The 27999-nt window shown below is 55.4% G+C and overlaps 7 protein-coding genes across 7 annotated transcripts; 1 reads left to right on the top strand and 6 right to left on the bottom strand.

Moving 5' to 3' along the window:
- BZA05DRAFT_194521 (WD40-repeat-containing domain protein) lies at positions 1 to 6556 on the top strand. Its single transcript, XM_051479442.1, has 10 exons — positions 1 to 713; positions 779 to 1010; positions 1068 to 1127; positions 1182 to 1790; positions 1849 to 1941; positions 2000 to 2219; positions 2287 to 2370; positions 2422 to 3971; positions 4201 to 6349; positions 6401 to 6556. The coding sequence occupies exons 1-9, from the start codon at positions 382 to 384 to the stop codon at positions 6346 to 6348; spliced, it is 5328 nt and encodes a 1775-aa protein (XP_051342361.1). The 5' UTR covers positions 1 to 381; the 3' UTR covers position 6349; positions 6401 to 6556.
- An 8548-nt stretch (positions 6557 to 15104) lies between these two features.
- BZA05DRAFT_441921 (uncharacterized protein) lies at positions 15105 to 15977 on the bottom strand (the record flags this gene model as incomplete). The annotated part of the gene is made up of 3 exons (XM_051486704.1): positions 15105 to 15332; positions 15439 to 15550; positions 15607 to 15977. 3 exons carry the CDS (start codon positions 15975 to 15977, stop codon positions 15105 to 15107), a joined length of 711 nt encoding a protein of 236 aa, XP_051342360.1.
- Positions 15978 to 16303: 326 nt separating this feature from the next.
- BZA05DRAFT_433877 (Alpha/Beta hydrolase protein) lies at positions 16304 to 17212 on the bottom strand (the record flags this gene model as incomplete). Its single annotated transcript, XM_051486289.1, has 2 exons — positions 16304 to 16795; positions 16835 to 17212. The coding sequence occupies 2 exons, from the start codon at positions 17210 to 17212 to the stop codon at positions 16304 to 16306; spliced, it is 870 nt and encodes a 289-aa protein (XP_051342359.1).
- A 1167-nt stretch (positions 17213 to 18379) lies between these two features.
- On the bottom strand, positions 18380 to 23702 carry BZA05DRAFT_194458 (vegetative incompatibility protein HET-E-1). Its single transcript, XM_051479441.1, has 5 exons — positions 23185 to 23702; positions 22895 to 23102; positions 22751 to 22828; positions 21111 to 22693; positions 18380 to 20893 (listed from the first exon to the last, which is right to left on the bottom strand). The coding sequence occupies exons 1-5, from the start codon at positions 23398 to 23400 to the stop codon at positions 18665 to 18667; spliced, it is 4314 nt and encodes a 1437-aa protein (XP_051342358.1). The 5' UTR covers positions 23401 to 23702; the 3' UTR covers positions 18380 to 18664.
- A 1090-nt stretch (positions 23703 to 24792) lies between these two features.
- On the bottom strand, positions 24793 to 25234 carry BZA05DRAFT_387793 (uncharacterized protein). Its single transcript, XM_051482614.1, has one exon. The coding sequence runs from the start codon at positions 25083 to 25085 to the stop codon at positions 24912 to 24914; it is 174 nt and encodes a 57-aa protein (XP_051342357.1). The 5' UTR covers positions 25086 to 25234; the 3' UTR covers positions 24793 to 24911.
- Positions 25235 to 26051, bottom strand: BZA05DRAFT_387792 (ankyrin repeat protein). Its single transcript, XM_051482613.1, has one exon. The coding sequence runs from the start codon at positions 25961 to 25963 to the stop codon at positions 25604 to 25606; it is 360 nt and encodes a 119-aa protein (XP_051342356.1). The 5' UTR covers positions 25964 to 26051; the 3' UTR covers positions 25235 to 25603.
- On the bottom strand, positions 26052 to 26534 carry BZA05DRAFT_387791 (ankyrin repeat-containing domain protein). Its single transcript, XM_051482612.1, has one exon. The coding sequence runs from the start codon at positions 26456 to 26458 to the stop codon at positions 26099 to 26101; it is 360 nt and encodes a 119-aa protein (XP_051342355.1). The 5' UTR covers positions 26459 to 26534; the 3' UTR covers positions 26052 to 26098.
- Positions 26535 to 27999: the final 1465 nt, after the last annotated feature.

Here is a 27999-nt window from a genome sequence, read left to right as displayed (position 1 = left end):
CTTCCTCATCTTTATTCAACTCCGCCCCCGGCGTACATCACCAAGGGGCAGTTAGAATCGTCACCGTTTGATCCCCCTCGTTACTTTCCGCGTGACCGTTCGCTGTGTTTATCACATGGCCGGTCAGCTACGGTTCGCTACAAACCATGCGATGCTGCATGCGGATCCTGGCGAATGGGCCAATCATTGATAGCAACTGTCTGTTAAAGTGGTTGGCTGGCCACTAGGCTCCATGGAAGAGGAGTGCGTTGTCTTAGGGACTGCGTCGGTTAACCGTGTTCGCCCTCGCTTTCTTCGCATCCATTTCTGCCGCCCTCCGCGACGTTCCCTACGACTGTTGCAGTTTCTGCTTCGAAACCTGCGCGACTACACTTCGTACCGATGCCGGACTTCTGGAGACTTGATCTATGGCGCTGCGCACCGGTCCGTGAGCCTGCGGGTGCCGCATCGCACTCGAACCGGCCACGCCAGCCGCCGACTCGCTTCCGGACACTCCGAATTCGCTCCATTCCGCTGGGCGTCACGGAGGATGAGTTGAAGACCCTTTTGAAGATGATGCTCGGAAGCGATGGTTTCGTGCTCTCGTTGAGCGGCGCCATGGCAACCGTTGGTTTTCCGAAAGGAAATCCTGCGAATCTTTCCGATTATTTCCCGGGAGCAAGTTACTTTCTCGGAACTCCGAGCTTGTTCGGCGCGCAAAAGCCCGCAGTAAAGTATGGACCTCCCTCCCTCTCCCCCTCTGTTCGTTCGTAAAGTTTGTGCTGAAAAGAACTGCTAGTGTTTTCGCTGTCGCGGGCCTCGCTGGTCGTGCATACGGATCACGGAGCGTACGGGGCCAACCGAGGATGTGGCTACGGGAGGCATTCCCGATCGAAATCGGAGAGCACATGAGGGTTCTCACGTTCGGCTACGACATGGGTCTGCGGGACAACATTGTCACCATCCCTACCCTCCAAACCTATGCGAGATCCCTCTTGCAGAGTATATGCCTAGCGCGGACGGAAGCGAATGTACGTGTGTGTCTCAGAAACCCAACCGCGGGCTCCAGAGTTGACGGATGTCTGCAGGAACGCGGCCGCCCTGTAATCTTCATCGGCCACAGCCTCGGGCGTTTGGTGATCAAACAGGTACCCAATACGGTGGCGCTTCCCGTGGACGCGATCGATGCTCATTGTTTGCAGGCACTCGCGGATGCATCTCGACTCTCGGTCGGTGGCGATAGCGATCAAGCGAACTTGAGCTTGTGTGTCGGCCTCTTTTTCTTCGGAGTGCCAGACCGAGGTGTTGACCCCCAACGCTTGAGGACATTGATACGGGACCAGAATGATGTACACGTCATCCATAACCTTTCGGAAGGCTGCGAATTCTGGAGGTCCTCTTACGATTGTTTCTTAAGAGCGACCAAATCGAACCTCGATGGTTTTCAAATCGTCTCGTTTTTCGAAATCGGTGGCGCCGAAGCCGTGAACACACTACCAGATGTCGGCTGGATGGCAAGTGGCGAATTGATTGGAGCTATCGCGCGGAAAGGAGCGACCCGTGGCCTACCGAACGAGGCCAAGCATCAGCACGTCACGATCGACGTCGATCACTCGGTAGAGCTCCCCGACAGCTGCGGCCATGACTACGTGATAGTCAGGGAAAGGCTTTCAGAATCTGTCCGGAATGTTCTGAAAAGAAGGAACGACATGCAGGCGCACCGATCCGAAGACGAGCAGTCGGTTTCGCCATGTGACGAACTATCGAATCCATCCGGGAAACAGCAGGAAAACTTTCAGGGGGGGGTGGTGGTCAGCATGCATTCCCGATATCAAAGATCATGACGGCGACTAACGGTGATTTGTGCAGATGATGGTAGAGCAAGATGCGTTCGATATCGAGGCAGTAGCCTCAATGAATCCCTCCAGGAACGAGCAGAAGAACCTTCAAGGAGGTGTGGTGGTCAGCATGCATTCCCGATATCAAAGATCCTGACGGCGGCTAACGGTGATTTGTGTAGATGGTAGTAGAGCAAGATGGGTTTCATATCGAGGCAGTAGCCTCACAAAATCCGTCCAACCTTCCGAGCATCGGTCACCAAGCCAGCCGCTGCAGCTCGAACAGCAGCTCGCACACGACAACACAAATCAGCAATATTCTCACGGGAAGCTCTCGTGCTTACAAAAACGCGAAGCACAACGAGTTGAACTACCCGAAAATCCAAGGGAGTGTAACATTTGGTTCGTCGTTCTATTCTAGACGGGACCGGGCAACTCAATGGGCCGTTGGCTGACAAAGTGTTTGCAGGAGATACATATACGAACCATTACCACCCCCCAGAACCTGACTCCGGGAGAGATGCTCAAAAGGAAGAGATGTTAAGAAGTTTTGGTATGTTAGGAAACAGTCTTGTGGTTTTCATCGACTGATTTGCGTGAATAGCCGCCGAGTACTGCGCCAACGACGCCCCGTTCGATTCGTGTGGTTCGAACGGCAAATCAAAATGCTTAGAATATACGCGAGTCGACCTCCTGGAGAAAATTATGGAATGGTCAGAGGCCTCGGATGGTGCATGCATCTTCTGGTTGAATGGAATGGCTGGTACTGGAAAGTCTACTATCGCTCGTACGGTCGCCGGCAAGTGGGCTAGTGAAAGACGGCTCGGGGCGAGTTTCTTCTTTTCGAGAGGTGAAGGATATCTGGCGCGTGCTTCGAGATTCTTCACTACAATCGCCTACCAGCTGGCGCGGTCCGGCCTTGCCCCTGCTGTTCGCGAGGCTATATGCGCCTACCCCGACATCCCCCGGAAGAACATGAGCGAGCAGTGGAAACATCTGATCTTGGAACCATTGTCGCAGCCGTCTCAAATGCAATCGTTGATACTTGTTATCGATGCATTGGATGAATGCGATGATGAAGCAGATGTTGAGCAGATCCTTGGACTTCTCTCCCAGGCGAAATCTCTCACCCCTGTGCGATTGCGGATATTTGTCACCAGTAGGCCAGAAACCCCGGTTCGCTACGGGTTCCAAGATATACAGGAAGCTACACGGCAGGAGTTTGTCCTTCACAATGTTGCCAACGCAATAATCGATCAAGATATATATGTTTTCCTCCTCCACGAGTTATCCAGGATCCAGAAGCGGCGCCGGTTGTCGAATGAATGGCCAGATCGCGAAAAGCTCCACCGTCTCGTCCAGAAAGCGGATGGACTGTTCATATACGCTACAACGGTCTGCCGATTCATTGGGTGCAAGGACAATGTTCCTCAGGATCGTCTCGCTTCGGTATTGGAAGAAAGTGTGGAAGACGGATCGTCGACAAAGCAACTCGACCTGATATATACGACGGTCTTGGATCATGCGGTTATCAAAGGCCGTGAGCCCCAGACGCAACAGATACTGTTACAACGATTCAGGCGGATCGTCGGTTCGATTGTGATACTATCCGACTCCTTGACTGCTAGGGCTCTTGCACAACTCTTGGGCACTCAACTAACGGAGGTGGAGCAAACATTGGACTCACTGAGTTCTGTATTGACGTTTTCGGTTTCAGGAAGTCAAGAATCTCCGATACGGCTTCTGCACCTGTCGTTCCGGGACTTTCTCTTGGACGACCAGAGATGTCAGGATCCACATTTCAGCATAGTTGGAAACGATGCTCACAAGGACCTTGCATTGAGCTGTCTCACGCTCATGTCAAGATCTCTAAAGGAGGACGTATGCTCTTTACGACATCCGGGTTCTCTTACCAGTGAAGTGGATCCTTCGACAATACGGCGTTGTCTTCCCCAAGAGGTGCAGTACGCGTGCCGCTACTGGGTGGATCATATTCGGCATAGTAACGTCACGCTATGCGACGGCGGAACACTGCACGACCTGGTCCACGCTTTCCTCAAGCAACACCTTCTCCACCTGTTCGAGGTTTGGAGTCTGATGGGTATTATGCATGACGCTGTTCTCATGGTTAAGCTTTTAGATTCAATGCTTACGGTGAGCCATCCGAATATTTTCGAGCGTTCCCTGTTTCTGGACCTTCATCGTCTGTCAGTCGTCAGTCGCAAGTGGGCTTCCAGTATATAGCATCCACGAAAGTACCGTTGGTTTCAGCGGATGGGCATTTGGAGTGGATACACGCTTCGCTCTTTAGCGACGATGGCTTACCTCCAACAGGCAAATTGGTGTGAATCTTGTTCCGAAACATGCTGACTTTGACGTCCAGCCCAAAGCCAATCATAGCTTACGCGCGATGTCGCGTGACGCAGTGCGATTCATTCTCAATACCAGAGCGATCATCGAGATTGCGCCTCTCCAACTATACTGTGCAGCTCTACCTTTCAGCCCATCAGGAGCCATCCTCAGGAATCATTTTGCAGACAGTGTCCCGAGTTGGATAATAGACCTTACGGGTGTCCCTGAGGACTGGGATTCCTTGATGCAGGTACTGGAGGGCCATTCAGGGGGTGTCAGTGCAGTGGCATTCTCGCACGACGGCAAGCTGCTGGCATCGGCATCGGCCGACAAAACCGTCCGGCTCTGGGATCCCACGACGGGAACCTGCCGCGCCACTCTTGAGGGTCATTGGGATAGGGTCGGGGCAGTGGCATTCTCGCCCGACGGCAAGCTGCTGGCATCGGCATCGGCTGACACAACCGTCCGGCTCTGGGATCCCGCGACGGGAACCTGCCGCGCCACTCTTGAGGGCCATTCGAAATGGGTCAGTGCAGTGGCATTCTCGCACGACGGCAAGCTGCTGGCATCGGCATCGGCTGACACAACCGTCCGGCTCTGGGATCCCGCGACGGGAACCTGCCGCGCCACTCTTGAGGGCCATTCGCAATGGGTCAGTGCAGTGGCATTCTCGCACGACGGCAAGCTGCTGGCATCAGCATCGAACGACAGAACCGTCCGGCTCTGGGATCCCGCGACGGGAACCTGCCGCGCCACTCTTGAGGGCCATTCGGATTGCGTCAATGCAGTGGCATTCTCGCACGACGGCAAGCTGCTGGCATCAGCATCGGACGACAGAACCGTCCGGCTCTGGGATCCCGCGACGGGAACCTGCCGCGCCACTCTTGAGGGCCATTCGGATTGCGTCAATGCAGTGGCATTCTCGCACGACGGCAAGCTGCTGGCATCAGCATCGGACGACAGAACCGTCCGGCTCTGGGATCCCGCGACGGGAACCTGCCGCGCCACTCTTGAGGGCCATTCGCAATGGGTCAGTGCAGTGGCATTCTCGCACGACGGCAAGCTGCTGGCATCGGCATCGGCTGACACAACCGTCCGGCTCTGGGATCCCGCGACGGGAACCTGCCGCGCCACTCTTGAGGGCCATTCGCAATGTGTCAGTGCAGTGGCATTCTCGCACGACGGCAAGCTGCTGGCATCGGCATCGTACGACAAAACCGTCCGGCTCTGGGATCCCGCGACGGGAACCTGCCGCGCCACTCTTGAGGGTCATTCGGATTTGGTCTGGGCAGTGGCATTCTCACACGACGGCAAGCTGCTGGCATCGGCATCGTACGACGAAACCGTCCGGCTCTGGGATCCCGCGACGGGAACCTGCCGCGCCACTCTTGAGGGCCATTCGCGTTTCGTCAATGCAGTGGCATTCTCGCCCGACGGCAAGCTGCTGGCATCGGCATCGTACGACAAAACCGTCCGGCTCTGGGATCCCGCGACGGGAACCTGCCGCGCCACTCTTGAGGGCCATTCGGATTGCGTCAATGCAGTGGCATTCTCGTTTGACGGCAAGCTGCTGGCATCGGCATCGTACGACAAAACCGTCCGGCTCTGGGATCCCGCGACGGGAACCTGCCGCGCCACTCTTGAGGGTCATTCGGATTGGGTCAGGGCAGTGGCATTCTCGCCCGACGGCAAGCTGCTGGCATCGGCATCGGACGACACAACCGTCCGGCTCTGGGATCCCGCGACGGGAACCTGCCGCGCCACTCTTGAGGGCCATTCAAAGGGTGTCAGGGCAGTGGCATTCTCGCCCGATGGCAAGCTCCTTCTAGTAACATCTTGGGACAATACCGTCCACTGCTTCGATGTCGAGGAAATCCTTTCAACAGTGAACACCGTGGCGGTCTCTAATCCATTCATTCCTATTGTTCTGCATTTTAACAGGTGTGAAGCACTCATGGAGGTCGCTCCTGGTACTGATATTGGGTTTAATCTGGGGACGAGTTCACAGAGTATACTGAGTTTGAGTGGGGGCTGGGTAACCTTGGGAAAGCAAAAATTGCTTCTCCCTCCTTCTGATCTCCGGCCGCACGTTTTCGCAGTATACAATAACGTTGTTGCTCTCGGGTGTCAATCAGGTAGGGTTTGGTTCGTGAAACTTGATCTGGACGGGATTGCATAAGGTGAGTACTTGCGACGGGATTCGCACGTGACAGGTCGCTGACTGCGCATAGGTCTCGGTGCTGAAAACCGAAGTGGGAAAGGCCTTGAGAGTGCTCGGTTTTCTTTCCGCTTTAGGAAATTGATCTTGTTTATTAGACGCATTGAGGTCAACATAGATGATGTCGGCGTGGGCGGAACTGCTTTACCATCATCGTGGTTGTCGTTCTGTGTTGACAATCATACCGGTCTTCCGCCGAGGTGGCCGAGTCAGACGTGGTGCCTGGGGCGCGGTGGCAGCGGCCGGGAGCCGAAGGGTGAACCGTCAGCTATCATCTGGATACATGCACATATATTGAGGACCTACTGCTATCATGAGAGGAATACTATTCAAGTCTTTCTATCTTCATACTCCGGTATCTCACTGGTTTGACCTTCGGAATAGGACTGCCGGCTAAGTACATCAGTGTTCTACACAGACCAGTCCCGACCAAATTTGGGCATGGTTTGGTGGGTCGGGCTATATTCCGACCAAAACAAAGTCTGGTCTGGTTGGGATAAGTCGCGCTAAGAAAGTATAAACGTTGCAATTTGTACTCTTTATGATCACCTACCTCAACTAGATCGTCCTCACATACGGCGGCCAACATCTCACCAATTTCCTTCAGATCCGCCTCGTTCGCCGCAATCATCCGCCTCGTTCGCCGCAATCATCCCATCCCTTTTCCAGCATTCCTGTGGTCTCCCGGCATTTCTGCCACAATTATAGTAACATTCCGGGTGCTCAACACTTCCAGCATTGCTTCGGTCGTCATTGACACATTCCGGACGCACAACTATGACAGAAACATTGGCGGCTGATACACTTCTCTGTTATCCCGTCCAGAAAAAAATCGGATCCGGTCGGCCGACCGGTCTGGTCTATGTAGAACACTGAACTACATGCATACCTATCGCAAATACCACAACGATATATCCTTTCTGTAACCGTTCTACATGCGAAAGGAAAGACTCCTATGGCCACCACCATCATTCCAATGGCTGCCGATATCTCACCGGTTGCCGCGCAGGCGCCGTTGGCGTGCGCATCCCACAAGATCGGCCGTTCTCAATAGCGCGGGTCAACCATCGTGTGAACGCGCGATCATGTGTTCCAGCGCCACCATCGTCGCCGCGACGGCAAGGGATTTTCGCGTTTTCGCATGTTATCGTGTAGTTATTTTCCTTCCGGCAAAAAAAAACACCCCCGAGCCTGCCGTGGCGCGGCCGGGCCATGGATAGCGATGTCACCGCCGTCGCCGGCCGCGTCGTGGGGAGACTAATGGCAGCGGATTACACATTTACGTCGGGTGTCGTCGGTATAAGCCTCGTCGGCCCCGGGGGGCGTGGTTTGAGTACTGTACTTCAGTAGCCGAAGGTTTACGTGCTTCTCGTGTGTCATGGATTACCGTTGGGTACTGGGGAAGCCGATATAGGGTGCCGGCGCCGAATACGCGAGCCATGTCCCGTCATGTCGCGTATTGTCGGATAATGTGACAGAAAGGTAAAATTCGAGACGTTAGATAACGATTATTGCCAAGTGGGCTAGGTAGCAGTGGCTAGTGGTGGTGGTGGTGGTGGCGGTGGTGGTGCGGCTGGTGGTGCCCACTCCCGTCCGGCGTATCGCCTCTCTGCATTCACTTTCTCGTCCCGTAGGTGGGCTACTAGTTTTGTTGAGAGCATCGAAGGGAGGAGGCCATGTACAGACCTCAATCAGATCTTGTACTTGGGAGAATATACTTTGTTGGGACATCGGGTGATCTGGTCAGACCTATGCGTTTGCGAGGTGGGTCCCGGCGCAATACTGTGCTTGAACTGTTGGCTGTTTCTGCCGTCACTATTTCTGTTCTTCTTTTTCGTCTTGCGTTTCTTCACATCATCATCATCATCATCATCATCATCATCATCATCATCATCATCATCATCATCATCATCGTCATCATCATCATCATGTTCATCGTAGCTCTGAGCATCGAGCTATCGAAGGTGAAGGAAAGTATGGGTAGTAACACTACCATTCGCTATACCTATGATGTAGAGCTTAGCACAGCTCGGACGGGCTCATAACCAGGCGTGGTAAACACAGTGTACGAAAAAAGACCCGGGTGGCGAGGGTTGACACATCGACTGTGAAGGTGGGTAGTAACGCTACTGGCGAGTCGCTGTGTTAGAACTTACCAGAGCTCGGACGGGTTCATAGCCGCGCGTAGCAACTACACAGCACGGAAAAAACCCGCGTGGCCTAACGGTCACGCACCCGGCGTAGTTAGTATGGACATCGGTCCAGCTATCGAGGTTTCCAAGCCAACCCACCGCTGGTGGTGATGGTTTTGTTCTTTGTTCGGTGGCCACGGTGCGAGGCCGCTTCGGCACGGGGTTATCACATGCCGTGGTTCCTTTTTTTTTGTTCAAAGATCATTGCATTCGGCGTTGGTAGATCATGGCAGATTGCATGTGCTTTTCCATCAGGCCGTCATCAACCGCCGGCCGCGAGCTTCATCTTCGCCCGCGATTGCTGCCCGCCTAATCATCCCCACCAAGCTAAGAATTCCAGTTCTTTGTCCCTCGAATTTCCACGCAAGTGCTTTTCATCATGTACGACAGATTACGAGTGACCTTTGTGTCTCCGTAAAAATTACCGCCGAGTTCAGCGCCGATGCGATTTCAGGTCAGCGTTCCTCGACGGAGACAAGCATCTTTAGTTGCCACTAAAACTACCCGTAGCGATGTGTGCCTCTTTTAGAGCTATACGAGTTACTGGCATAGATCGATCATCGAAAGCCACGCAGGCCAGTCACGTGCTCATTAGCAGCCACCACACGGATCTCACAACGCCATGCAAGGTTCTGAAGCACCCCGTCCCTCGCAGAGAAACCTCACTTTTATCTTCAACATAGCTAGGAACTGGAGGGATCTGGGGTCATCGAGTGTAAAAACGCACTGCACCCGGATGGATTCTGTACCACGGGCTGCTTCTCGTTGCCATCACGTGACGTCATCCTGGATTGTACGTGAACCCCGATCACGCGGTTATTCAGCTTCATGTCGCTGTGGGAACTGGTGTGTTCCTGTGAGTAGCCCACTAGCCGTCGGCGGACTGGTGGTGGCTGCTAGCGAAATTTGGTTCGTAGCGGGTCGAAGGTCTGTTTTCTTTCTCTCTCTTAGCTATACCCCTAGACAAAAACACAACACCTGTCCCTATCTCGATGGTTCCTGTAATCTCTACCAATGATCCTTACAACAGTCACGTCGGTTCGGGCCCGACACGGAAAAGCTGCCGTTTGATGTATCAACCCCCTCAAAAGGAATCATACTTCACTTCGGTATTCTTTCTTCAAGCTCGTCTGTCTCGTCACCTGGATACCGGTATGTAAATTTATTCTTCTTTAGTCATTTATGAGAAGCAAATGGATGGAAATGTGGGGTTTTCTTTCATCATTTCGCATTGGGGCCAAGATGCCGGGCACCGAAATCCTATCGCTACATGTGGCAATAAAGCATTCAAGCAAGAGCGCCTCCGAGCTCCGGACAATTCAAGACGTTCGAGCGCATGGCACAAGTGTGACGATTCGAGATGAACGCAGGCGTGCGCGCCTCACTCCGGCGTACGTATAAAAGTGTGGCACCCCCTACCCCGGCGAGCGCTTTCACCTGAGTCCGCAAATCTCATCCGGCCCTCGAACCGCGCCACCAACCATTTGTACCTCCACCTGCGCCTGCGGCACGGACCACGCGTGCGAGCTAGGGCAGGACCGATCCGCACCGACGGAGCTGGGCTGCATGAATCGCGAATGCGGCCAATGGATGTATTACCGCTGCACCATATGGTTCGCCGAGGAGTACCTCTACGCTTTGGACAACAGCCAGCGAATGCCGTGTGGTTCCGAAGCTGACAGCTCATATCTCGTCGAATCCTATTGCGAATATATCCGGTTCACTTTTCATATGGGCGGCTTCATGTCGTTCAAGAAGCTCCTCATCCGCACGAAGCACGCGGCGGGGGGCTGAGCGAAAACGTTATCCTGGCCGGGCGCAACGCGTCGCCAGTTGCGGCTGTCTTTCGAAAAGTTGTATCGCTGTATGTACCGAGGAATAGGCGCTGGTTCTCGCCTGGAGCCATCGAGGTCACAGATATAGAGGGGTTGATGGAGTCGGATAAGTAGATAGAGAATTATACTGTTGATCTGCATGATTATTGCCAGGTGGGTAACTGTCCATATGGTTGCTCTCTCGGTTCAGGACGGGACGCTCCTACGTGATTCGGGGGCTTTCAGAGTGCACAGAAGCCCAGGGAATATCGCCGTGCTCCATTGTCATAGTATTTCAATCACCGTCATCGCCTCCGGCCTCATGAATTCCATATTTTTTTCCATGATGGAGGGCAAGGTGATGGTGCACATACCCACATTAGCAATATCGACCTCGAATGCCACACAAACCTAACCGCATACAAAGTTCAAGAGTGGCTGAATCACGGAAAAGAGCTGGAACCATCACTGCCCCGGCGGATTCCTGTGTACGTGGCTTGGAACAGGTGATCCTATCGTAAATAGTCTGGACACGAGCTGGTGTCAGCCACAGGATCTGACGCGGTGGATAATCAGGTAATCAAGTGATGACCGGCGGGTCGCAAGCATTTACTGATTAAACCAAAAAAAAGCTAGAACCGTGGGTTGTACCGCGGTCCCCAAAAAACATAAAAACCTTCATCACCCCCGGTGGGGTACCTTGGAAACCCTGATAGATGGACCGATGTCCATACTAACTACGCCAGGTGTGTGACCGTTAGCCCAGGCGAGGTTTTTTTCCGTGCTGTGTATTCATTACGCGCGGTTATGAACCCGTCCGAGCCCTGGTAAGTTCTAACACAGCGACTCGCCAGTAGCATTACTACCCACTGTATACCTTCACAGTCGATAGGTCAACCCTCCGAGCCACCAAGAACGTAGTGCCTTCGTATCTGTGTAAATCACACCCGCGAGGTGCCGCCCGAAGAGTTTTGATTCTGATTATAACCATTTTTGGCAGGTTGAGCAACAGACTTATCGGCCACGCCGGAAAGTGTGCTATCGCGGTCGCCATATACCCTAGGATACGTGTAATGCGGCATAATGAGTACGTACGCCCCTACCTGTCGTCCGTTTTCACGGCGAATGGCAGTGTTTGCGGATGTCAGTGTAATTCACTAGTAATTGCGGTAATGGCACGCCATGCGATCAACGAAGGAACTTACAGTTGACAATAACTGCTCAAGGTAATAAAGTTTTGGATGTTAGTAAAGGAGCTATTGTCGGTCATTGTGACAGAGTCCAATCAATAGTACAATGTCTTAGCCGCGAACAACCGCTGGCCTCGCCGTGTCACGCTATTTTTGATCGTCTATGCTGTAGATGACGGTGATGAGAGAGTGTGAGATCGAGCCTTCGATGTCGCTCGTCTTCCGGCGCCATACCGTAAGGAAGCTAGCAATCATAGATTCGTAACGTCTGCGTTGCGAGCGCGGGCTCCCTTCGTACCCCTTATGAGCCGGCGGCTACCGGCGGTCGCCCGGGAGCCGCCGCTCACACCGGAAGTCCCTTCTCCTGTGCGGAACATCTTGGTGCAGATGGCCAGATTCTGCCACCTCACCCTCTCCTCTAGCCAGATCGGACGCAGGTTAAACTCTCGGGGGAGCCGTGCGCGTACGGTTTCGGCGGGGGCACATGTTCGAGTCTCGTTCGCATCCAAGACTTTCTGGGCGGCTTTCTGTGCTGGCTTACCCTTGGACTCAACGGCTGCCCCCACGAAACGTGGAGTTCCGTGCCATCCCATAGGCGGCAGACCACCAACCCAAAATTCTGGTTCGCTTCGGTATGCATATGTTAACATATCACTGTATCCGCCGGTCGCACTCACTCGACGTCACGTGACCAGAGTCTTCTTATCGCTACCGTCATCCACAGGACCGTAGCACAACCACCTCATGAGGACCCAGATGGTGTGACCGCCGTATGTGGGTCTTCCGCTTTCAGCCCGCACGGCGAAATGCTGGGTACCCCAGGAGTGCCTGAGATCATCAACGGGCTCCCCCGATCAGTCTTCATGGTCTGGTGATTACCGACGACGGGGCGGCGAATGCCCAGTACCAAGGCGAGAGAACCTGAGAGTAGGTTCTTCCCAGGTCTTCCCTAGTCTATCCTTTCAAAAACAAGGTCTCAACGATGTCTCAAGAAAGTCTTTCTCTCTCCGGTACTCACATACCTCGACCCCGCGCTCGCCCGGTACCTGCATACGGGTCTTAATCCATGCGTCGGTTAACTAGCCTCCGTCATGCAGGGCAGCGGCATTGGCCGTGGCTTGAAAGTTGCGCCACGTGTGTTGCACAATGGATCACCCAAAGTGGTGCAGCCACAGCCCGAATAATCCACACGTGATCGGGGGATCTCAGAGCAACATCCCGGCCGAGGCAGCCGAGCGTACGCGTTGGGAGGCACCAAGGAAGAGATTGCTTCGCCGCATGGGAAAGCACCGGAGGGAGGAGAGACCTTATTGAGACCTTGTTGAGACCCGGTGGAACCTGGTGAGACCTACTTTTTTGGCGCGTAGACCCGATGCGGTCGTTAAGCTTTGCACTGTTTCCTGTTCTTTCTCGTCTATTCGTCTTGTCGGTCCGTCACCCGTTCAACACATTTGAGATTAGTCATCATCGTCTTCATCATCATATAACTCCTTTTCGATTGATCATGTTTTTTGAGCAAATCCGCCCCTGTATATCAAAGCTGGTGCGACAGATCACGCCCCAAGCCGCTATTAGTGTCATCACCCCCGAAGACGCAATTACCACCCCAGACGGACCGGAAATAAGCTACTACACCCAGAGCGAACAGCTACATGCGGTAGAGGATGAGGAAGCCGATCTTCACCGATCAGTACCTAAACCCTCGTGCGGCAGCGATACCTACCCACTAGACTTCCATCAGTATCTGCCGTTTCAGAGGGCGTCCGAACGACAGTATCAAAGAGTTTCTCGACTATGTATCCTTAGTTGCTAAGCTGGAGGAGGGAAACTTGACGGGTCCGGCGGATTAGGCCAAGGCAAAGAAGGCAATATCAATTTTTAAGCTCGGCTCTCAGGTTGCGCATCCTCGGGGATACATGAACCTATTGTCAAATGAGCGTTCGGAGATGTGGCCTCAGGGTAGAGCCGCCGCCGGAAGAGCGATCGCCTGAGGTAACTAACGGGTGTGTATATATGGAGGCCTATCGCCGTGGGTATCAATGTTCTCTATCGTCTGGTCCGTCCGTCCTGGACCTCGGACATGACGGCCGTCCTACCGCGGTCCAACGCCAAGCCTTGAGAAAACCCAGACTTCGGGCGTGGACCTTAGGCGTCCGAGTCAGAATCCTGCTACGTTTCGCCGCAACACCGTCGGCATGACGAGACAATTTGTGCACTGTAATATACTCTACGACCTCCTCATAAGTCGCGTTAAGGATTTCTAAATCAATAGAGTAGTAGGTGTAGAGTGAGCAAGGTAAAATATGTCGCTATAGTAAGTCATGACCAGCAATTGCCAAAGGTCGTTGATCAACATACAAATGACATCATAATGTCTCACTCGCACATCTGCAAACAGATAGTGTATGCCCCTATTGGGACTGTGTTCAGAATAGTATCACGTGATATGGACAGTCGTCTTCCACCATCGGACCGGGACCGACCCTTCCGTCCCAGAATCGGACTTGACAGAGAAATTCTGCAACCGTCAGGCGTTTTGGCCGTCCGTCCCGTCTGGACGGCCCTCCGGATCGAACGATGGATAACACAGGCTCAGATCGGTTCACAACCTCGCATAGTAGATTGATGGCACGGAAAAAAACTCCGCGTGTCGTAACGGCCACGCACCCGGCGGAGTTAGCATTAACAGCGGTCCATCTATCGGGGTTTCCAAGCCAACCCACCCACCCCCGGGGTGGTGAAGGTTTTTGTTTTGCTTGGGACCGCGGTTCGAGCTCGGTTCGGCACGGTGTTATCACACGCCCCCTTCCAACACCGGCACGCAAGAGAGAGAAAGGAGGAGAGAATGATGGAAAGAATGAATGGAGTTATTCGCTAGTCCAGCCCTAGTCCCGTCCCGTCTAACCTCCTGTGAGCTCAACCAAAAATCCCAGTTCTTCGTTCCTAACACCCGAGTTTTTAACTATGTTCTCCGGCACGACTGGCCGATCGTCCTGAGTTCGATGTCTAGCTCGGCGGAGTTGGGAGCAAAAGGGGTAGGGTCTCGAGTGACTCGCATAATGTGAGTGCAGTGTTCTACATAGACCAGACCGGTCGGCCGACCAGACCTGATTTTTTTCTGGTCGGGATATTTCCCGACCGACCAGACCTTGCCAGGCTGGGTCGGCCCAGGTCGGCCGACGTCGGGTTAACTGCTAATTCTATCTGCCGCAAAACGTTCCTTACTTTCTAGCGGGTTTTAGAGCATTTCCGGCTTCAAATATTGTTTCTTAGCCCCACCTCTCAAGACCTATGCCTAGTCGGTCGGGATATATCCCGACCGGCCCGACCAAACCCAAATTTGGCCGGGACTGGTCTCTGTAGAACACTGTGTAATAGTGAGTGATTGTTGCGCATCCTCGTGGAACGAATGTTTATTTGTCAAGTACGCAATAACTGTATGGAGCGCACAGCTTGAACAAAATTGGAAAAGAACAACGGAAAGCAAAGCTTGTAGTACAATCCATACCTTATGCCAACGACTACTTGACCCACTTCTCGAGGAACGCAACAGTCTGATCGTCCCCTTGATCTGCGGGCAACCCGATCAACTCGTGCGCACCGCCGGGGACCTCTATAAACTCCACCTCGACACCGGCAGCGCGCAACCACTTCACGAACTGCCTCGAGTCCTCAACAGGCTCCACGCCCATCCTGCGCTGACTCGTGTGCCATTCCATCAGGAAATCCAAGAACAGCCCGTTCGCGAACTACCAGAGGAAGAATTGCGATCTGCCACCGACGGCGTAGGGGTCGGCGTCAGCCTGCTTGACTTTGGAGCTCCCTAGCAGCTGTGAAATCCTCCTCACTTAGCACCGCCGTGTCGAAGACGCCCATGACAGGCATGGCATCCCTCTTTTTCGTGTACCAGTCTCCCGCCAGATCCAGCATTCCGTAAAAGTTCAGCAGCGCCTTAGGCTTGATCGTCCTCCAGTGAGCAGCAGCGAGTACAGCGACGATGACGCCGCCGCTCGCGCCTGTAACAGCGATTTATTCGTATCTATCCGCATTTCCTCGGCGTTCGCGAGGATCGACGCCTCGAGCTGCGCCTGATCCCGCAGCAGCGACAGCCCGCTCACTTGCGGCAGCAGCGAGTAGTCCGGCGAGATGACGTTCCACTCGCGATGCAGCATCGAGGCCAAGACGGCGTGCGGGTTCCACATGTCGCGCGTTCCGGTGGCGACACCACCCCTTGGAAGGTGATCACCGTCTTGCGCGGGACGGAGGTGCGAGAGTCGACGGAGGAACGCGCGAATATGTCGAGTTCGGTTGGAGGCGATGACTGGTACACGTGGCTTGTCCACGAGAAGTCGGCGCGCATCTAACAGGAGAGGAAACATGAATGACCATGACATGATAGAAGCAGCAAGCCACAAGTCGGCCATGTAGAAACCAATTACGTGACAAGGAGTGAACACGCGAGTGACAACCAAAGAAGAACCAACGAAACACACCTGACGATCAACACACATACATGCAAGCGAATGAGTGATCCCCGATGAATATCCGGATGCCAGCGATTGTTCACATGCCAAAAGAGTGTTGATTACTAAGCGACGGACAGTATGAAACATAAAGAGAAGAAGATCATGTAGACAAAAAGAAAGCACCTGAGCGTATTACCGTTGCAAAAACTTTAGTTAGCCCACTTCTCGAGGAAAGCGACTGCATGATAGTCCCCCTAATCAGCCAGCAACCCGATCAATTCGTGCTCCGCACCAGGAATCTCTATGTACTGCACCACGACGCCGGCACCTCTCAACTCCTTCACGAACCGCCTCGAATCCTCCACCGGAACAAACGTATCCGCATCCCCGTGTATCCCCCAAGAGGGTGGCATCTTGGACACCAACTCCATCGGCAGGATTTCAGCTTCTCTCTCCTCGGGCACCCGCTCCACTCCTATTCCGCGCTGACTCTCGTGCCTTCCCATCAAGAAATCGAACGTAAATCCGCACTTGTTCGCCCACAGCAGGAGGCGCATCCTGCCGCCGACAGAGAAGGGGTCCGCATCGTTCGTCAGGACATGAGAGCTCCCCAGGAGCTCCGCAAACTCCTCCACGGCGACTTCATGGGAAGTCATCCCCTCCACGACCGACAGTGCTGACGTCGGCTTCGCCGTCGAGTACAAGTCCGAGCGCAGATCCAGCATGCCGTACAAGCTCAGCAGAGCCTTCGTCCCGAGTTGCTTCTAGTGGGCGGCGGCGAGCACAGCGACGAGGAGCCCGGCGCTCGTGCCGCCGACAGCGATATAAGCCGTGTTGATCCGCAGCTTCTCCGCATTCGCGACGATCCACTGCTCGAGGTGTGCCAAATCGCGCAGGAGCAAGATGCCGCTCGACTGCGGAAGCAGCGAGTAGTCGGCGGAAATGACGTTCCAGCCCCGGCCCAGCAGCGTCGCCGCCACGCCGTCGGGGATCCACATATCGCGCCGTCCAGAACCCAGACCGCCGCCGTGGAATGCGATCAGCGTGCGTCGGGGCGCCGAGGAGGAGGACTCTACGCTCGGCGGCGCGAAAATGTCAAGTTCCGTTCGAGGCGAGGATTGGTAAACGTGGCTTTCCCACTTGAAGTTGCTGTAGAGAGCCATGCTCTGCGGTGTGAGGTTCGATTGAACGGAAAGGATGTACGGTGGATACTTAAGTTCGAGAGTAGCGTTTGATGAATGGTGTTTTGAGACTGCAGGATAGTGGAAAAGCTTTATATTCGGGGGGGGGGGGGGGGGGGGGGGGGAGGTGGTGTTGATGATGTGGATAGAGGAGTGGCTTAAGTATGCACGCAGCCGACGATCCCGGGCTGGCTGTGCCCGACGGAGGACACTCTCTCCAGGCTGCGTGTTCGTCATGAGGTACCCATGTAACCGATACAGGGTTCTTCCCGAACTCCGGTCGAAAGCTTCCCGGTGAGAAATCAGGACCGAATCTGCGCAGCTGCATGCGGAACCCTGGGTAACTACACGTATACGCGGAACCCCGAGTACGTACTTGCCCGCGAATGAAGAATCCGATGTGAAGCACCAGCTAGCCGAATCCCTAGTATACGGTCAACAACGGATGCAACATCACGGTGCCAGTATTCTACATACCTAAACCAAACCAGTCGAAGTCGGTCCGGATATATCCCAACCAGACCGTGGCTTTGGTCGCATCTGCCCGCCTCCCCAACTAATCCAACAGCGCGCAAGCTAAGGGGATGGCGAGTGATAGCGCATGCAGGCACTCATTCAGCAAGCCCATGGGACACCAAAAAATCGCCGTAACTAAGTAAGTAGCTGTCGCCGAAAGAAACACGACGTGGACTGTCTTCTCCAACGGGACCAATATTTCGCGACCAACGGGATCAATGTTTACGGGATCAATGTTTCGTGACTAAACAGTGAGTCCAGGTCGTGGTCGCTAATAAAGATCCGTGCCTGAGACCCTCGACAGACTGGCGATGTGGCGGGTACACAACTGAAATATAAACCTCCCCAAGTCCTTCATGGAGTGCCTGCATGCGCCATCACTCGCCATCCCCTTAGCTTGCGCGCTGTTGGATTAGTTAGGGAGGCAGGCAGATGCCTGAGATGAGCTATTTGATACACAACATATATATAGACTTCCGAATTCTTGGTCCAAAGGTTATTCAACCCAGGTGGCTCAGAAGGTTGCTCGCCCCAGCGGCACTCGGTTGACCGTCCGTCGCAGAATTCCATTCGCGCCAACATCGTGTTTGTAAACTGGTCACGTCACCGACGGAGAAAGTCACAGCTATAATAAGCATGCAACCACAATTCGTTATGGCTGGAGTACGCCAAGGTACGGCCAAAACCCGGGACAAAATCCAAATGATCTCCATTCCTCCTCACATCCACCGCTTCACCCCACACGCTATGACGCGTAGCTCAAGCTGCGCAGCAACGTACATACTAGAACCTAACCCAAAGCTAAGCACCAAAAGTGACAGAACAACAGCCCAACGCAGAAAAAACCGGCCACAACTCCCATTGAAACCCCCGTGATTCCAACTTGAGAAAAATCACCCTGACCATGTCAGAGCCGAGTCAGAATAAATTCGCCTTGGAGAGCTCACCGAAAGGAACCAATTCCAAATCAAAGGTAAGGAAACAAACTGTCCCAGAGCTTTGCCCGAGAGCAATTGTATTGTTTTTGACGGCGAACCAGCAAGTGAAATAGTCATGGGGAAGGTAAAGCAGTCTGCGGCCGCCCGAGTATATCCAGTCTTTACTTGCGCTCAACATGAGCTCTGGATACGAGACCGCTCCCGGCTTCACTTCCAAATTGCTATTCTGTGCAGAAATTTCGTAGAACTTGGCAGCTTTATCGGCCAATGTTAATACGAGCCCCTTGCCATCAAAAGAGAATGCCACAGCCCTGACAAAATCCGAATGGCCCTCAAGAGTGGCGCGGCAGGTTCCCGTCGCGGGATCCCAGAGCCGGACGGTTGTGTCAATAGATGCCGATGCCAGCAGCTTGCCGTCGGGCGAGAATGCCACTGCATTGACCCAATCCGAATGACCCTCAAGAGTGGCGCGGCAGGTTCCCGTCGCGGGATCCCAGAGCCGGACGGTTGTGTCAGCCGATGCCGATGCCAGCAGCTTGCCGTCGGGCGAGAATGCCACTGCCCTGACACCCTTTGAATGGCCCTCAAGAGTGGCGCGGCAGGTTCCCGTCGCGGGATCCCAGAGCCGGACGGTTGTGTCAATAGATGCCGATGCCAGCAGCTTGCCGTCGGGCGAGAATGCCACTGCATTGACCCAATCCGAATGACCCTCAAGAGTGGCGCGGCAGGTTCCCGTCGCGGGATCCCAGAGCCGGACGGTTGTGTCAGCCGATGCCGATGCCAGCAGCTTGCCGTCGGGCGAGAATGCCACTGCCCTGACACCCTTTGAATGGCCCTCAAGAGTGGCGCGGCAGGTTCCCGTCGCGGGATCCCAGAGCCGGACGGTTTTGTCGTACGATGCCGATGCCAGCAGCTTGCCGTCGTGCGAGAATGCCACTGCACTGACACATTGCGAATGGCCCTCAAGAGTGGCGCGGCAGGTTCCCGTCGCGGGATCCCAGAGCCGGACGGTTGTGTCGTACGATGCCGATGCCAGCAGCTTGCCGTCGTGCGAGAATGCCACTGCACTGACCCATTGCGAATGGCCCTCAAGAGTGGCGCGGCAGGTTCCCGTCGCGGGATCCCAGAGCCGGACGGTTGTGTCAATAGATGCCGATGCCAGCAGCTTGCCGTCGGGCGAGAATGCCACTGCACTGACCCATTTCGAATGGCCCTCAAGAGTGGCGCGGCAGGTTCCCGTCGCGGGATCCCAGAGCCGGACGGTTGTGTCAGCCGATGCCGATGCCAGCAGCTTGCCGTCGGGCGAGAATGCCACTGCCCTGACCCAATCCGAATGGCCCTCAAGAGTGGCGCGGCAGGTTCTCGTCGCGGGATCCCAGAGCCGGACGGTTTCGTCGTCCGATGCCGATGCCAGCAGCTTGCCGTCGGGCGAGAATGCCACTGCACTGACCAAACGCGAATGGCCCTCAAGAGTGGCGCGGCAGGTTCCCGTCGCGGGATCCCAGAGCCGGACGGTTGTGTCAGCTGATGCCGATGCCAGCAGCTTGCCGTCGGGCGAGAATGCCACTGCACTGACCCATCCTGAATGGCCCTCCAGAGTGGCGCGGCAGGTTCCCGTCGCGGGATCCCAGAGCCGGACGGTTGTGTCAGCCGATGCCGATGCCAGCAGCTTGCCGTCGGGCGAGAATGCCACTGCATTGACGCAATCCGAATGGCCCTCAAGAGTGGCGCGGCAGGTTCTCGTCGCGGGATCCCAGAGCCGGACGGTTTTGTCGTCCGATGCCGATGCCAGCAGCTTGCCGTCGGGCGAGAATGCCACTGCACTGACACCCTTTGAATGGCCCTCAAGAGTGGCGCGGCAGGTTCCCGTCGCGGGATTCCAGAGCCGGACGGTTCTATCGCCCGATGCCGATGCCAGCAGCTTGCCGTCAAACGAGAAAGCCAGCGCTCCGATCATGGCTGAATGTCCTCCCAGTACCTGCAGCGACGCGCCCCAATCCTGGGGAACCGGTAGTGCCACTTCCACAATCCAGTCCGGGATTTCATGACGAAATTGGTCCTTCAGTAAGCTCCGCCCCGGGCTAAAGGACAGAGCTGAGGAATACAGTTGGAGAGGTGCAATCTCGATGATTGATCCGAAATGTAGCATAAATCGGACTGCGTCATGAGCCATTGCTTGCAACGAATAGTTGGCACTGGAAGGCTTCAGCTAAAGTAAAGTCAGCAAAATTCCGTGGCAGCAGTCACACCTTCCGCTGCTGGAGCGATAAGGTCATTGACGAACAGTCCGCTTTCATCATACACCGATAACCTCGATTTGGCGACTTTTGCCTTCCGAGTTTCTGCAAATTCCATGCACTGGAATCTGCTGAATGTACTCGACGGCAAATCCGAAAAACAGAACATCAACAGGCTGGAGTACTCACCCTGAGCATGGAGGCAATGGCCTTGACCATGAGAATGCCGTCATGCATATTCCGCATCAGGCTCAGTGCCTCCATCCAGTGAAGGAAATGTTCTTTGAGGAAAGTATGCACTTGGTCGTGAAGTGGCTCGCTGTCGTGGAGTATGGTTTCACTTCGCTGGAGATGATCGACCCAGTACCTGCAGGCATACTGAACCTCTTCCGGAAGACAAGGCTGCACTATCCGAGGATCGATCTCCTCGATGAGGCTACCAGGGAGCTTTAAGGAGCACACATCCTGCTTGAGATGGCGTGACATGAGCTGCAGGCACCTCATCGCAAGTTCCCTGTGTGCGTTATCCGCAATGATGCTGAACCGGGGATCGTTGCACCTCCGGTTGTCAAGTAGGAAGTCGCGGAAAGACGGATGTAGGAGCTTAATGGGGGTTTCATCGAATTCGGGATAACGCAATATAGAACCCAGAGATTCTACTGTTCGGTCCACATCGTACGGTTGCATGTTTAAAAGAGCAGATAGGGCACCAACAGTCAATGCTTCGTTTGATACCACAATAGATCCGACGATCTGCCTGAACCGTTGCGAAAGTCGCTCTTCTGAGGTCGACGACGCCTGACCTCGAACTTGGACTGCGTATCGTATAATCTTCAGGTACATCAAATCGAGTTGCCGCAAGGTTGACGACGTTCCGTGTTCATTGCTGTCGTCCAATACTAGGGCGAGACATTTCTGTGGAGAGCGCTCCTTATCCCTGATGAATCTGCATACTGTGGAAGCGTAGATGAATAGTCCCCCAGCTTTCCGCACGAGACGCCCCACACTTTGCTCGTCGGGCCAAGGTTCGGGTAAGTACCGGCGACATTGCCTGATTTCGTTTAATTCGTGGTGGAGGAAACTGGATATATCGGCATCGACTATGTTGTTGGGGATTTCATGGAGAATGAAGTGTTGATATACAGCCTTCCGTATTTTGACGAAACCGTGGCGGATCGGGGTTTCCGGTCTGCTTGTGACGAATACCAACAAACGCACCGAGCTTTTGAGGAGAGTTGCCTCGGAAAGGATTTGAAGTATCAGTCCGGTGTCTTCTTCGTCATCGCATTCGTCCAACGCATCAATGACCAGCATCAACGACTGTGGTTGAGAGGATACACCTTCACCCAGCCGAGAAAGCGGTTCAAGGATGAGATGTTTCCACTGCTCTCGTAGGGTTTGCCGCGGGATATCGGGTCGGTCGCATATAGCCTTGTGGATACTAAACGCAAGACTGGGCTGCGAATACGCAAGCTGGTATGCGAGAGTAGTGAAGAATTTGGAAGCATGGGCCCGGTCACCTTGACCTTTGGAGAAAAAGAAACTCGCACCAAGTCGTTGCTTCTTTGCCCAGTTGCGAGCGACCGTACGCGCTATAGTGGACTTTCCAGTACCCGCCATTCCATTCAACCAGAATATGCACGCATTGTCGGGCGTGTCTGACCAGCTCACTATGTCGGCGAGGAGATCGACTCGAGTTTCTGCCAAGCATGTAGGCTCGTGATCCGAACCCCGCGAGTTGAATGCGGCGCCATGAGCGCAGTACACAGCGGCTGTGTGACACGGTCCACGTAAGCTATTGAAATCGCATTACAGCTTCCTCTACGTACCAAAAGTTTCCAAGTCTTCCCGGGTTTGAGCGTTTGCGGCAAGGCCAGGTGGCGGGATGTAGTAGATCGTTGTATTTCCTAAATAGAGACAGTCCGTATCAGTCAAAATGATGCCTAGTCGTAGAACATAACAGGCTGACGTACCTATTCCTACGGGCCCATCGAATTGTGGGTGCACGAGTTCGTTGTGCTTTGAGTCCTTGTAGCTGCGTGAGGCGTCTGTCGTCACGTTCACGCTATCTCTGGTGGTGTCTGCGGTAGAGGTGTTGGCGATGTTGGCGATTCGACCGATGTTCGGACTGCCAGAAGCATTCTGAGAGATGCTGTCGGAGTCAAATCGCTCCAGTATCGGCTGTGTGAACCACCGTTAGCAACTGTCCGGGTCCCTCTAGCAAAAGTAAGTCAATTCGGATCTCCGCCCGTGGATTACTAACATCTAGATGGTTCTCGTGCTCATTCCCGGTTGGACGCTGGTGCTCGTCGCCGGCTACATTCTGGTGCTGGTTTCCGGACCGCTTGTGATCCTCGTTCCCGGTTCGAATCTGTTGCTTGTTCCCGGTGCCACTGGTGTGCTCATCCGATCGCGGACCCGACCGCACTTTCTGTGACCAACGCGCCTTCAACCTTTCTAATTGGGGCCAAGGAGACATCTTGAGAGATGCTCACGATTGGTTAACTTTGGAGATTTCCAGGCCGTAGCACGATTCCTAATTCCGAACGAGGGGCAAGGTTCGTGGGAGGATGGTGGGAATGACGTTCGATTCCGCGTGCGGGGGTGATTATCAACCGGTTGCGCCAGGAGGAAAGGCCGCAAGTGTGTCCTCCGGCATGTACGAGGATCTGCGAAACTGCGCAGACGAGCGAGATGGCAAGAAAAGCGGATGGGGGGATGGATCGCAATGATGGTAGGGAATGGGGGATGAGGTGGCGAGGCGTGTCGAGCTCGGGCGGGGCTCGTCTAGAGTAAGGAACCCTAGCCCATGTCGCAGCACAATGCGGGGATGTCAAACGTGATGTGTCAGCCATGTCTTGCCGCGTATCGTCACGTAAATTGCAATGTGACCGAAAAGCAACGTTCTTGACGATGAAACGCTACGGAACGACGTGTATTGATTCGAAATCTGCCCACCCGAGAAGCAGCTGCAACTACACATTCTTCTTCCTGGCCAAGCCAGCCAAGAAACTCATGAGATCGCACTCCGAACTGAAATCGAACAATAATTTCTCCATCTACCGGTTTCTCGGCGTGTCAGTTCTGCAGATACGAGAGGATGCCACGGCCGCACCAACGACTCCACAAATGACGAGGTGTAGAAGCCGCAAAGCTGATGATCATCCAGCCACCGGAGGAGACCGGACGGAATGAACATAGCTCTCAAGAGGACATCTCCATGCGACACTTATCGGTATCGGGAAATATAGTTGAGCTTCGTACCACCAGCGGCCCGGGAATCCGATCGTGCAGTCGCATCCGAGTTGACGAGTGAGAGCCAGTGATCCCAAAGTTACCGGCAGGTACATGTTTTCCTTCGGCAGACTTCGGAACAGCGTCTGTTACCTCTACAGCGTGGGTCCCACTACATCCTGGAGCCAATTACCGTCGCAGGAACGCAGTTCGCTGATGAATGATGTTTCCCTATAGCCAATTGCTATCCACCCATGATATGACTCCCGCAGACAATCCGCGCTTCGGCCTTCAGGCTTAATGAGCATAACCGGATGGCTACTCTGGTGTGCGTGTATGTAGTATTACAAGAGTCTGTGGAGTGTTGGTCCACATATCAATAATAGACGTCCGAATGGCCCTAGAAGGCGATCACCATCGGCACGCGGCGGTAACTACCGCTATGGGCACGTTTTCCGTGCCTGGTTGCAGTACTGGCTCCATGAATCATACACCTGTATGTGCATGTAAAGCAACGTTCTCTAGTCTTATGAACGTCAATAATACCATCACTCTTGCTCTCCATCGTTTTCAAGATATAGTGCACATGACACGGAAAACGGCGTTAACGGAATTCGATACGACCGACACAGCACCACCCGGATAAGCGATTCACCCCGAGTATATACACCATTCACTTTACGATGAACCCCCACGCAGGAAACCACCGCTCGACCGCAGCCCGGCTTTATGTACGTGCACACATACCCGGGCCCATCACTTCGGAACGTTTAATCGGAAAGAGGGTGGAAACCATGTGGCGCCGTGATCCCGCAGGACACGAACCAATGCCTGGTGGCCTCCACTCGATGCGAGGTGCAATGGTGGCCGCGCCCAATTATCGGCCGCCCAGATATCTGCTCCTCGGTCGATCACCAGGCTGGCGAGCATCTCGTGTCCTCCGCTCGAGGCCAAGTGCAGCGGTGTCCTGCCGTCGTGGTCGGCAGCCGCGACATCGCCTCCACAGTCAAGGAGTGGCCGGGCAACCGCCTCATCTCCTCGCCCTGAGGCCACAAGAAGCGGCGTCCGGCCCGATCTATCCACCGCCGAGACGTCAGCTCCCCGACCAACCAGCTGGCGCACCACCGCCTCGTATCCCCGCTCTGTGGCCACGTGCAGCGGCGCTTGCCCCTCCTAGTTGACGGAATTGACGTCGGCTCCACGGTCGATCAACAGCCGGGTTACCAACGGATGTCGTCGCCGCAAGGCTAGGTGCAGGGGTGTACCCGACAGAGTGGTGTGCGAGGCACAGACGTCGGCTCCACGATCGACGAGTAGCCGAGCCACCGGCTCAGACCCCATCTCCGCGGCCACATGTAGCGGCGTCGTCCCGCACGTTGCAGTAGCTGATACGTCGGCTGCTCGGTCGAAGAGCAGCGCGACCACCGCTTGGTGTCCTCCCGCAGAGGCTAGGTACAGTGGAGTGCGGCCGGATACGTCGGCGGAAGAGACGTCCGCCACCGGTCGGCCAGCAGCCGCACCACCGGCTCGGAGCCTACCTCCGACGCCATATAGAGCGGCGTTGTACCGCTTGGGGCCGTAGCCGAGACGGTGGCACCGTGGTCGAGGAGGAGCGCGACCATCGCTATGTGTCCTCTCCCAGACGCCAGACGCAGCGGTGTTTCCCCGTTCTGATTGCCGGCGTGGACGTCGGCTCCCCGGTCGATCAGCAGCCGCGCCACCGTTTGATACCCGAGCTGTCGGAACAGGTGCAGCGGTGCACTTAGGCAGCCTCCGGCCACGACGTCGGCACCCCAGTTGACGAGCATTAGGGCGACGTCCGCGTACCCTTTCTGCAGAGCTACGTAGAGCGCGGCACTCGCGTTTCCGTCGGCGGCAAGTAATTCTGCACCGCGGTCGACGAGTGGGCGTACCACGGCCTCGCCCCTCCTTCCCAAAGCGACCTACAGCGGCCTCGCTCCGTTCTTATCGACGGCCCAGACGTCAGCTCCACGATCGATGAGCAGACCAGCTATCGCATTGTGCCCGCGCCTCGATGCGACGTGAAGTGGTGTCCTCCCAAACTTGTCGGCTACCGTGGCTCCGGCGCCACAGTCGAGCAGCACCCGCACAATCGCCTCGCACCTCTTCTCCGCAGCGGCATGCAACGGCGTCTTTCCGCTCCCATCGGCAGCCGAGACACTAGCTCCGCGCTCGACGAGTAGACGCGTAGTCGCCTGGTGCTGCGCGCTGAGCACGGCGGGGCAATCCCTGCGGTGGAGCTGCCGCGCCGCCAATGGCGAGGGCCGGCACCCCAGCGCCATGTGCACGGGTGTTAACCCGTTCTCGGTGGCGACCGAAACCGCGGCTCCGCGGTCGACGAGCAAGCGGACGACGGCCTCGGACCCGCTCTCGGCAGCCACATGTAGCGGCGTCTCGCCGCTGGGAACGGCAACCGCAATGTCGGCTCCCCGGTCGATCAGCAACCTCGCCGCCGCCGCGTGACCCCTCTCCGCCGGCCGGTGCAGCGGCGTCTCTCCGGACTTCGCGATGGCCGTAACGTCGCCCCCCATGTCGGCGAGCAGCCGCACGATCGCCACGTTTCCTCTCTGCGCCGCCTGGTGCAGAGGTGTTCGCCCGGACCTGCTGGCTGCCGAGACGTCGGCTCCTCGCTCGACGAGCAGTCGAACGATCGCCCCGAACCCCTTTTCGGCAGCCAGGTACACCAGCGTCTTCCCGTCCTCGTCGGCGGCCGAGATTTTGACTCCCCGGTCGACGAGCAGCCGTGCCGTCTTCTCCTGCCGCCGTTCTAGTGCAGGTGCAGTAGGGTCTTCCATCGGGGATAATCAGATGCCGAGACATCGGCCCCCCGGTCGGCGAGCCACCGCACCACCACCTCACTCCCTTCCATCGCTGCCAGGTGTAGCGCCGTGCGCCCGCATGCGTCAGCGGTGGTCACGTCAGCCCCCCGGTCGATGAGGAAGCGCGCCACCTTCTTTTCGCGTCGCTGCAGGGCGATATGCAGCAGCGGCTGGCCGTCTTCGTCGGCGACCGCAATGTCGGCCTTTCTGTCGAGTAAGAACCCCGCGACATTCAGGTCACCAACGCTGCAGGCTTGCAGGAGCAACCAGTCAATGCGGGCCTTCTCCACGAACACGGACTCGAATACCGACGTAAGCTTCGATACCAACCCAAACACGCAGACCGAAGTGAGGACATCGTGTCCTCCTTGTTGCACAGCATACGCTCGACGCCAGAAAGCGTCCCTACTGTTTTTCCAGGTCATGACGTTCCTGCGGAGAAGGTCGAGCCAGCGCCGGCAGTGTTCGCCCAGTAGGAATCTATCCCAGAGGCCAGCCAAGATGCGACAGTCATTCCCAGCATCACGGGCAAGGTGCCACGGCCAGAACACCATCGCGTACAGCAGCAGGTGCCGGCCGCGGTGTTCTCCTTGTTTGGTTCTCTTCGTCGTGTCGTAATACTCCCATGACGGGGCGCACAGAAGCCCAATGCAGACCTTCGCGATTTCTCTGTGGGATTCGGCCTCACACAGCTTCGTGGCGAGGTACTCATCGACGGAGAGGTTCGCGAAGCGAAAGACATTCAGGCGATCGTCCAAGATGAGAAAATTCTGGCATACAGTCTAACCCCTGCTTCGGTGCCGACCGAGGCCATCGCCACCGCCGCAGAAAGCCACATTCGCCAGCCACTGGTGGGGCTTAACTAGGTAGGTAATCAGTACCTGAGATGTGTTCTCGTTATGCCTGGATCAGCAGAAATGGATTAAGGAGAGACGCCGCTCAGGGAGGAAAGGGGGATGGAAAAGCCGCAGAGGAAACCGGCAAGCTACATCCCCTCCGAGCAC

This window comes from Tricharina praecox (assembly GCF_024521635.1).
Source record: "Tricharina praecox strain CBS 144465 chromosome Unknown BZA05scaffold_4, whole genome shotgun sequence".
Taxonomy (NCBI): Eukaryota; Fungi; Ascomycota; class Pezizomycetes; order Pezizales; family Pyronemataceae; genus Tricharina; species Tricharina praecox.
The sequence above is the reverse complement of the archived record's forward strand: the minus strand, read 5'-3'. Positions and strand labels throughout refer to the sequence as shown.

What these genes read in the sequence shown, in the direction of transcription:
- BZA05DRAFT_194521 (XM_051479442.1), top strand. Translation starts at nt 382, where the DNA reads ATGCCGGACTTCTGGAGACTTGATCTATGGCGCTGCGCACCGGTCCGT. An exon ending in GCGCAAAAGCCCGCAGTAAA is followed by an intron (nt 714 to 778) that starts GTATGGACCTCC and finishes AAGAACTGCTAG; the next exon opens with TGTTTTCGCTGTCGCGGGCC. An exon ending in ACCTTCAAGGAGGTGTGGTG is followed by an intron (nt 1,942 to 1,999) that starts GTCAGCATGCAT and finishes TGATTTGTGTAG; the next exon opens with ATGGTAGTAGAGCAAGATGG.
- BZA05DRAFT_194458 (XM_051479441.1), bottom strand. Translation starts at nt 23,400, where the DNA reads ATGTCTCCTTGGCCCCAATTAGAAAGGTTGAAGGCGCGTTGGTCACAG. An exon ending in GGAAGACTTGGAAACTTTTG is followed by an intron (nt 22,694 to 22,750) that starts GTACGTAGAGGA and finishes CGTGTCACACAG; the next exon opens with CCGCTGTGTACTGCGCTCAT. An exon ending in CCATTGCCTCCATGCTCAGG is followed by an intron (nt 20,894 to 21,110) that starts GTGAGTACTCCA and finishes ACTTTACTTTAG; the next exon opens with CTGAAGCCTTCCAGTGCCAA.
- BZA05DRAFT_387793 (XM_051482614.1), bottom strand. Translation starts at nt 25,085, where the DNA reads ATGCTCGCCAGCCTGGTGATCGACCGAGGAGCAGATATCTGGGCGGCC.
- BZA05DRAFT_387792 (XM_051482613.1), bottom strand. Translation starts at nt 25,963, where the DNA reads ATGCTCGTCAACTGGGGTGCCGACGTCGTGGCCGGAGGCTGCCTAAGT.
- BZA05DRAFT_387791 (XM_051482612.1), bottom strand. Translation starts at nt 26,458, where the DNA reads ATGGCGCTGGGGTGCCGGCCCTCGCCATTGGCGGCGCGGCAGCTCCAC.